Genomic DNA, 10,740 nt, shown 5'->3' on the forward strand with positions numbered 1-10,740 from the left:
ACGAACCTTTCCAGATTTCACAGGGCGATTACAATTCACAACCCCTCTTACCTGTGCAGTAACACAGCAAAGAGGGATACAGTGGTCAGATAGGCAAAACACACAAAAACATACACATGAAAAGACAAGAAAACCACTCAAACCTCAGAATTATCAATTATTATTAATGGAATAGTGCCACAAACCTCAGACAAGCCGAGTATCACTCACAGTGACATAATTTGCAAGGCTGTAAAGAAATATTACAGGTACTGTGGTTGGATGAAGAAAAAGAAAATATTATTCATAACACAACAAGGAGACAATACAAGGACAGCACCCAAAAGTAAACAAGCGAGACACAGTAAAACAATTAATGAAACAAAAGAAATGAAAAAGTAAACAAGATATCTGTAACGCTTAGGTTCCCAAATGACGATGATGACGACAAAGGTACAAATGATGAGAGGATTTCACGAGTTTCAAAATCAAATGTAATATTAATGCATATTTGGCTTGCGGTCCGGGGGAGGGCTCCGAGCCCGGAATTTTGCCCGAACCCAGAGTACTCCCCCTATACTGGGGTAGACCCAGCCGAGTGTGAGGTGATGGGGTGGTGGAGGGATGCTGAGAGACTTGTGAGACAGGAGGTGAGGAAAAGCTATATTTATACCGGCTTCCTGTTGAGTTGATTGGTTGATTACCTGAACATACTCCTCCCGAACTTTGTTACATAAAACTTCATTTATTCAAAACAAGAATACAAGCCAAAGTGCGAAACAGTGTGCGTAAGACACAAACATGTGCACTAACCACAAACAATAACCAAAAATGAACATTGAACAAGGAGGAACTTAAATACACAGATGAACAATGAAGACAACAGCTGAAGACGATGAGTGAAGAAGATGATGATAGCTGGCAGGTGCGGGTAATGGAGAAGAAGGTGCATGTGTGGGCCAAGGAGGATGCTGGGAACTGTAAAAGCCCAAATGTGAGCTAAAATATACATGTGAACATTAGTTCCTCATTGTTGTACAATGATTGCACATACCAAGCATGCAGAGATTGCGCCATACATCCGGCATCCAAAAATAGTTTAAATCCAACAAAGACAAACAGGGAGCCAAGCAGCAATCTACCGGCAACGCTTAGTGCAATGCACACAACTTGTTTCCGACAAACAGAGGTATTGCCAATGAGTGCAAACCCTCAGCACAACGTGCGCTTATCAGCAAATAGCACATCACCGGACTCAGTTCAGGGAAACAGAAACTTAAGTATTGCTGAGCTGTTGTGTGTTTGTGTCTCTCTGTGTTCATGAAGTAAAATGGCAGAGGCTAGATTTTCTCAGGATGAGTTCATGTGTCCAGTGTGTCTGGATCTTCTGAAGGATCCAGTGACCATCCACTGTGGACACAGTTACTGTAAGATCTGTATTACAGGCCACTGGGATCAGGAGGACGAGAAGAGAGTCTACAGCTGCCCTCAGTGCAGACAGACCTTCAGTCCAAGACCTGCTTTAGGTAAAAACACCATTCTGGCTGAAGTGGTGGAGAAACTGAAGAAGACTAAACTTCCTGCTGACTGTTACGCTGGAGCTGGAGATGTGGAGTGTGACGTCTGTACTGGAAGAAAACACAAAGCCATCAAGTCCTGTCTGGTGTGTCAGGAATCTCACTGTCAAACTCATTTTGACCCTCATGAGGAATATCACTCTCGTAAGCCACACAAAGTGATTGATGCCACTGGACGACTGCAGGACATAATCTGTCGTAAACATGATAAAGAGCTAGAAATGTACTGTATCACTGATCAACAATACATTTGTGTGCGGTGTAAGGAGTATGAACATGAAAAACACAAAACTGTATCAACTGCAGCACAGAGGACTGAGAAACAGGTATGAACTTAAAGGGCATATTGCAGGTTAGAGGACCCAACGAGTCAATGTATAGAAAAATAATGTAGGAACTAGATTTTCTTTAAAATATTCTTATTAATACGCTACAGAAGCTTCTGGAGTCGTTTTTGTGAGAAAATTTTACTTCCGCGTCTGAAAATGGGTGTGGCGGGCGTGACGTAACGGGCGGGAGAGCGGTCGATTCAAACAACAGGAAAACAATGGATCGCAATGACATTTCGGACGCTGAGGAAATACTTACTCGTATGACGGACCACAGCCATACAATTATGAGCCTGCTATGCTGCCGAGAGAGCAGGACAGGCCAAGACTAATGTCAGACACAACGGTCAGAGACACATTGAGTTGTGGTGTGAGGAGAACCAGTGGAGAACAGGACAGGTGTCTTGGTGAGAGACGTGCTTATAGATATACACGTTCGCTAACGATACACTCTGCTCACAATATTGTACAGATTATTACCATCGTATATCAGGCCAGCAGACATTAGTATGTTTAGGGTAGATGTATACTATTAAATGTATAAAAACTATACTTGAGTATATTTCTATTGTAAGTTACTAAAAACATACTCAAGTACATTTTTAAAACATATTTTTCATCTGGGTTATAACATAAACAGAAAATTAAAGATTTGAATATTTAATCAACCTAGTAATTTTGTTTTTCAATTACAAGTTGCCTCTATTTAGGGCATGACTATACCTATATCACACTATTTGATGCCATTGGTACAGTATACGACGATCAATATTCTTGCTTCGGCATCCCATGTTAAACTCCATCATATCGCCGGGATGATAATCCTCCGATCTGAAGTGAACGCTACACACGATCTGAAGTGAAAGCTACACACGACCGCGTTTCTCGAAGCCGATGCGGAAGAGAAATCCCGTCTCTTCACCTGCACAAACCGCACCAGGCACGAAAGATATACAGCACCGTCCCTTTTCTTGTTATGGAAACCTGTGGACTCGTTGTCCTGACAGGCCGGAGTTTTTGCAACCTCCACAAACACAATAATTTACCATGACGATGATAGATTGAAATACAAAAACTACCGAAAACACACTGACTCACGGCCGCTCTCACTGAATGCCAGCCTACTCTGCACTGAGGCGAGGCTGAGGCTCCCTAGCGTGACGTAAAATGACGCGATGTTGAAAAAAAAGCCGTTTTTACGAGCAGTCCAAGAAACGCTCACTTTATCTACTAAATTAGTGCCCTTATGTCGTTTTAAAACATTTTAAATCCTGCATTACCTTTTCATATGATATTTTCATACAAGGTTATATATTAATTTTGATTTTTTTTTTACCTGCAATATGCTCTTTAAAGAGATTGTTCAAGCAAAAATGAAACAATTCTGTCTTCATTTACTCACCGTTAGGCTGTTCTAAAACGGTTGGGCTTACTTTCTTCTGTGGAATGTAAAATATGACATTTTGAAGAAAGTCTAATTTATTTTAGTCTATACATTGGCAGTTTAACCTCCAAAAATGAGACAAAAAGTAATCTAAACAACTTCAGTGGTTTAAAAAAATAAGTGTGTGTCACAGGATTTTAGTTAGTTAGTAGTACTTTATTGTTCAGCCATACACTCACAAAAACAATTATCAATACACAACATCCGCCCGATACATCTAACAATACACAATATCATCAAAAATTAAAATATTCACATTTCATTATTCAAAAGACTTATTGCATTTGGTACAACAGTTTGTTTATATATTGCTTTAAAGGGTTAGTTCACCCAAAAATGAAAATTCGGTCAGTAATTACTCACCCTCATGTTGTGCCAACCCGTAAGACTTTCGTTCATCTTCGGAACACAAATTAAGATATTTTAGATTAAATCTGAGAGCTGGATCACTCCTCCATAGGCTTCTTAAGGGATCGAAACTGACCGGCCCAAAAGTTATTAAAGACATCGTTAAAATAGTCCGAGTGACTACGAAGCCTTTGAGGGAGTGATCCAGCTCTCAGATTTAATCAAAAATATCTTAATTTGTGTTCTGAAGATGAACGAAGGTCTTACGGGGTTGGAACAACATGAGGGAGAGTAATTACTGACAGAATTTTCATTTTTGGGTGAACTCTTTAATCGCATTTGGCGTTCTATAACGACGACGTGATGGTAATAATTCAAAAACATGATTCAAGGGGTGTGTTGTGTCTCGTTATAGTCAAAGCCTTTCTCTGAACAGCAAATTGATATAGTTGAGCGACTGACTTTTGCTTAGATCCTATAATTTTTCCTGCTACTCTTGTAAATCTGTCTACTTTTACTTTATTCACAGATGTAACTCGTCCGAACCACACAGTTATATTATACCCTAAAACAGGGTGTTTTAGGTTTTGGTTCATGTTTCCTGTCTTGTCATGTGATTCCCTGGCCCTCATGTGATCTTGCCATGTGTCCTGTGTTGTCATGTTGTCATTAGGCTTGTTCGACTTGAACCGGCGCTGCACAGAACGATCGGTGAATGACATCAAAGTACCGCGAGAGCGATTAGAGAGCAGACGGCTCCACATGCTTTTCAATCGCTCTCGCAGTACTTTGATGTCATAAACCGATCGGTCTGTGCAGCGCCGGTTCAAGTCGAACAAGCCTTTCGTTTCTTTGTTTCATTGTGCACAGGTGTGTCTTGTTCAGACATTAGTCTAGTGTGTATATAAGCCCTCATGTTTGCCATGTGTCTTTGTCAAGCAATTGTTACCTATAAGCACTGTTGTGAAGTTTATGGCCATGTTTATCTTCACGTTTAAGTCTTGAGTTTTATGCTACGCCATGCCTGTTTTATATTTGATCTTGTTTTGAGTATTAATAAACTGCAATTGGGTTCTACAACTTGCCTTCAGTGGACTTGAAAAATGTGACTAGCAGATAATATTAATTACATAAAAGGCCACTTACGAGTAGAAGTAAATGAAATAATGCGGACACTTTGGCTTCATATTCTTTCATAATCTATAGTTTTATGTGACATTTCCTGTTATTGGTTTGTCCTCCAGAAGCAGCTGAAGATGACTCAGATTGAGTTCCGTCAGAGGTTCCAGCAGAGAGAGAAAGATCTTCAGCAGCTGAGAGAGGCTGTGGAGTCTCATAAGGTGAGTCTGGAAAAGAAGAGAAGTTTGTGAAGCCTCAGTTAGGACTCTGCTCCTTCAGTCATGCTGAAGCCACTGTGTGATTGTGATGTGTGTCCTAACAGAGCTCTGCACAGACAGCAGTGGAGGACAGTGAGAGGATCTTCACTGAGATCATCCGCTCCATTGAGAGAAGCCGCTCTGAGGTCACACAGCGGATCAGAGATCAGGAAAAGGATGCAGTGAGTCGAGCTGAAGGACTACTGGAGCGACTGGAGCAGGAGATCAATGATCTGAGGAGGAGAGACGCTGAGCTGGAGCTGCTTTCACACACAAAGGATCACATTCATTTCCTGCAGGTAACTGAGATCTAGAAGAACAGGGTCATAGTGGACTTGAGCAAGATCCTGCTATGGCAGAGAAACATTTCATGAAAGCAGAATGAGCAGATGACTGAGATGTTGTCAGGAATTCAGTCAGATTCAGTCAAGTCTTGTGTTATCATACAATTATCAGTCACACTCTCATCTGATCATCTTCTTTTGAAAGAGCTTGGAAATCTCATAGGAAACATTTTTCTGAGCTTTTTTCTTTTTGTTTTTTTGAATTATATATTTAGATGGCAAACATCACAAACATTTCTTCTGTCATGATGGAACCAGTGATTGATGGTATTCCACCCAACTAGATTATTCATCACCTTTTTTAATTAAATTATTTATTTCTACTCCAATATTTTCAGTAATCGTCACCAAAACTGGGCCAGATCTTCAAACCTGATAAGTTTGCCTACTGTCACAAACAACAGCTGGAGTGTCCACATGCTCCTCCAGAGGGCACTCCTTCCGATTTTGTTGTTCTTCCATTATGAACTACATTCCCCACAATCTTGTGCCTGGACTCATTATGGTTTAATTTCTCCCACCTGTTGATAATTTTCTGGGTTCAGTTGGCCTGTTTATGCTCTTGTATTTTAGTCGTGAGTCGTTGTTTGTATTTATGTCTCCATCGTGTTACCTGGATGATTAGGTTTATGGACTAGGTTTGGACACTTCAGGCCCTCATTGTGTTTCATTTTAGTTTCCCGCCATTTTAGAATGTGCTATTGTTCTCACCTCTGCCTCATTTCAGTGTATTTAAGTTGCTCTGTTCCTCTGTTGTTTGCTCAGAGTTTGTTATGTTGAGACCAACCTCTCCAGACTTTCCTCCATTCCTCTTGTGATTTTCTCTGGATTTATTTGCTCTGTTTGATTATCAGACTTTTCCATTTTGTTGTCCTTATTTTTTTCCATATGGAAGTTTTTTGGATTCGTTGATTTACCTTTTAACGAAACATTTTTTACTCTTTGTTTCTAGATACTCTTTTGGATTTTTTGTGTTGAGTCCTTGGGACAATTTGGAGTTTCTGTTTGGAATTACTTTATCATTTTTGTATTGATTCCTTGGAACATTTGGAGATTATTTTTTGGAATTACTTTAAAAAAAAATTGCATTGACGTTTTGGAACTATCTGGATTTCCTGTTTCGAAATTACTTTCTGGACTAATTAAATTAGACTAATTTAAGTGTATTCTCTTACTGAGCTCTCGTTTCTGCAACTGGGTTCTCTACCTTTTCCTTCATTCAGCCCTGTGAGCCAGAACACTCAGAATACTGAGCCAGAACATGGACCCAGCAGATTCATCCAGTTCACAGGATCTTCTAGGGGCAGTTGCCTTAGAAGCAATTGCCTTACTTTTGAGTTGCAGCCATCATCCTTTCTTTCTGACAGAGCCAAGATTGCTCACATAATCACCTGCTTCTCAGGAGAGCCCTGTCCTGGGCCACAGTCCTCTGGGAGCCTCATAGCCCCTTTTGTTCCATTTATGGCTCATTTGTTGAGGAATTCATACAAGTATTGAATACATATTCACACTCACATATTCATATTCACATATATTGGTGTCATATAAGAATTTATACATACTGGAAGGAGCTTCTGTCCATCAAGCAAGGGAATCGTAGCGTGCAGATTATGCCATTCAATTCCACACAATTGCAGCAACAAACGGTTGGGACAAAGAGGCCCTTATCGTATGCTTCCAGAACGGTCTCTCAGAGGCCACCCAGGATGAGCTTGCCACCAGAGACCCACCTGACAGTCTCAAGGTCCTCATAAATGTGGCCATCCGCCTGGACAACCGACTAAGAGAGAGAGAGAGAGAGAGAGAGAGAGAGAGAGAGAGTGTAGCTGTAAGCTTGTCAGCCCAACACTTGTGCGCCCTTTGGCCCAAGTTTTCCAAGAACCCCTGAACCTATGCAGCTTGGAAGTACCAGGATTTCCCCTGCTTAACGTGACCATTGCATGAGGGAGCGGTGCTGTCTTTACTGTGGCCTATCATGGCACATTCAAGCTGCCTGTCCTGAAATTTCGGTATAAGCCCCATCCTGTGCAGACAGGGAAGGTCTGTGGCAGGAGCTACCCTAAGTGCTCCCCTCCCCAATTCAGGATTATTTCTTCCAGTCACACTCTCCTGGTACTATCATGACCCCTCCTTGCAGGCCTGGGTGGATTCAGGTGTGGCTGGAAATTTAATGGACCTTTCCATGGATAAGAAGCTCTGTGTTCCCTGTGAAACCCTTTCCTTTCCACTGGCTGTTACTGCTCTGGATTGATGACCTTTGGACTGTGGAGAGATAACACATCAAACATTACAGAGGCCTCAATAAGATCACTGCCCAGAACCGTTTTCCATTATCTCACATTGCCACTGCTTTTGAATTTCTTCAAGGAGCCTAAATATTCACAAAACTCAACCTGCACAACACATACCAACTAGTGCACATAAGGCAAGGAGACAAATGGAAAACAGCATTTAACACCCCACAGGGCATTATGAATACCAACTTATACCTTTCGGGCTCACAAATGCCCCCGCTGTGTTTTAGGCATTTATCAATGACGTCCTTCAGGACATGCTCAACAAATTTGTGTTGTAGAAGATATTCTGATCTTCTCAGGCTCCTTGCACAAGAACATCCTGGATAATTAGTTGTTCATCAAACCTAAGAAGTGTGCATTTCATGTGTTCACAGTGCCTTTTGTGATCGGGTGGGAGCTATTCTCTCTCAGCAAACGGATGACAATAAGCTGCACCCTTGTGCTTTTCTGTAACAACGTCTAACACCTACTGAGAGAAACTATGATGTGGGAGACCGGGAACTGCTGGCCGTCAAGCTAGCACTTGAAGATTTGAGGCATTTGCTTGAGGGAGCTTAACACCTATTTTTAGTCCTCACTGATCACAAAAACTTGGAGTAATGCCAACAGGCTAAACGTTTTAATCCTCGTCATGCTTGGTGGTCTCTGTTTTGCAACCGGTTTCAGTTTACTCTGTCCTACCACCCCCGGGTGAGAATCCAAGAATTATTTCCATAATAAGTATAAATATATTTAAAAAGTATGTTAAATTATTCTTGTTTTTCACAAGGAGTCTAACTGGCACTCTATAATTTGTTATTCGTTAATGCTACATAATGTATAAGAAAGTATCTGATTGTGTGAAAGTGATGGATTGAGCTGAGTTACTGAAGATAAATCAAGTCAACAAGAGCTGCACATATCTTATAGTAGTGCAGGTTATTGAGTGAAGTGTGGAGCTGATGAGTTTTGATTTCTGTTTTCTGTAGTTTCCAGTCTGTCTCAGCACCTCCTGAATCTACAGATGATGTTCCCTTCAGTTCTCTCTCCTCTTTTGAAGGCGTGAGAGAATCTGTCCATCAGCTGAAAGTCAAACTGGAGGATTTCTGCAAAGAGGAGCTCAAGAAGATCTCTGACAGAGGTAAGTCCTCCTTACAAAGGGCCTTGTTTACAAAAATGTGCGTAGAATGATCCTAAATGTGAATGTTCAACAATTTAAGGAATGTTACTATAATTTATAAAACAACCACATGGACAATTGTTTTTCGTAATGTTCGTAAATGCATCACAGTTCAGCTAAAATTCAAGTCCATTGTGAACAAGTGCATTAACTTCACCTACAGAGCGGCCACAAAAATCCCTGGATGGTTCAGAGGTTTGGCACTCATCATCATGGACAAGCATATTTACATATATTGATTTGGATAAAATCCATGGAATTTAGGATCAAATCCAATATGTGTTTTATAAATGAGGCTCCTGGAGATTAATTTGCTCTCAGAAATGAGTCCAACATCGTCTAATATCATGAAGAACATCACATTAGAAATATGTAGAGATGGATGAATTTTATATTTTAATTTCTCTTCACACTGCTCATGTCTGTTTATTTCCACAGTCACATTAACCAACAGGAATCCCAAAACCAGGAATGACTTCCTACAATGTAAGTGAATAAGAAAACAAGCAGACAAACTCACTGATTGTGCTCATGTTTTTCCTGTTGAAGGTGAAAGAAAACATAATTTACTAGTTTAATAATTGATAATTTAAAAGATTATCTGGTCATCGGTACTGAGACACAGCTGATGCACTGAATATCAAGTTATGAATAGTTCAGATTCATTAAAATATCAAGAGAGATTCATAATTCCTGATTCTGATGTTTTCTCTCTGTCAGATTCCCGTCAGCTCACTCTGGATCTGAACACAGTGAATAAACGCCTCAGTCTGTCTAAGAAGAACAGAGTGATTAAATATACTAACTCAGAGCAGCCGTATCCTGATCATCTAGACAGATTTGATGTTTGGGAGCAGGTGTTGTGTAGAGAGAGTGTGAGTGGATGCTGTTACTGGGAGATTGACTGGAGTGGGAACAATGGTGTGTATATATCAGTGTCAAATAAGAGCATCAGCAGAAAGGGACGGGGTAATGAGTGTTTGTTTGGATATAATGATCAGTCCTGGAGTTTGATCTGCTCTCCCTCCAGTTACTCATTCAGACACAATAACATACAGACTGTTCTCCCTGCAGTGCCCATCAGTCGTAGAATAGGAGTGTGTGTGGATCACAGTGCAGGAACTCTGTCCTTCTACAGCGTCTCTGACACAATGAGCCTCATACACACAGTCCAGACCACATTCACTCAGCCACTCTATCCTGGGTTTGCTGTTGGTTATAATTCATCAGTGAAACTGTTGATGGATCAGAATAGACTGTAGAGAGATTTTGCCCTTAATACTTTGAGCTGCTTGATAAATCAGTAACTGTGAGATGAGTTTCTTATTTTCTCTTTGTCACATTATTATTATTATTATTATTATTAAGCGTACAGCTGAACTTCTGTCACTGAAATAATATCAGAACACATTTGTGTAATAAATCTTAGACAATAAGATGTGTGTGTCTCTCTCTCTCTGTGTGTGTGTGTTTGTCCCTTTTATGTTTCACAAGTTTTTTATTATAATCCCCCCCTCCTTTTTTTTTCTTTGTTATATTTACATGTGTTTTAACAGTCAGATGAATGTACTCTGTGTTGTTACAGCCTTTTCCCAAAATTGATTTATATATATATATATATATATATATATATATATATATATATATATATATATAGAGAGAGAGAGAGAGAGAGAGAGAGAGAGAGAGAGAGAGAGAGAGAGAGATGGATGAATATAAATATGTATATAAATATAAAGTTACAAATACATGGTTTGGGAATATTCCCAGAACGTTTTGGGAACCAAAATTTGTTAGTTGTGAACTAACAACAACAACAAAATAAAATAATATAATATATATCTTAGGGTTTATACATTTCGCTTGATAAAAAAAAAAATCGTTTTA

The 10,740-nt window shown here is 40.0% G+C and overlaps 1 protein-coding gene across 1 annotated transcript; it reads left to right on the forward strand.

The window, feature by feature from the left end:
- The first annotated feature begins 1,276 nt into the window (after positions 1–1,276).
- LOC130093517 (tripartite motif-containing protein 16-like) lies at positions 1,277–10,190 on the forward strand. Its single transcript, XM_056260569.1, has 7 exons — positions 1,277–1,882; positions 4,922–5,017; positions 5,119–5,352; positions 7,347–7,348; positions 8,663–8,814; positions 9,292–9,339; positions 9,574–10,190. Exons 1-7 carry the CDS (start codon positions 1,310–1,312, stop codon positions 10,113–10,115), a joined length of 1,647 nt encoding a protein of 548 aa, XP_056116544.1. The 5' UTR covers positions 1,277–1,309; the 3' UTR covers positions 10,116–10,190.
- The last annotated feature ends 550 nt before the right edge of the window (positions 10,191–10,740 follow it).

This window comes from Rhinichthys klamathensis, unplaced genomic scaffold (genome assembly GCF_029890125.1).
Source record: "Rhinichthys klamathensis goyatoka isolate OS25496 unplaced genomic scaffold, OSU_Roscu_1.1 h1tg000009l_1, whole genome shotgun sequence".
NCBI lineage: Eukaryota > Metazoa > Chordata > Actinopteri > Cypriniformes > Leuciscidae > Rhinichthys > Rhinichthys klamathensis.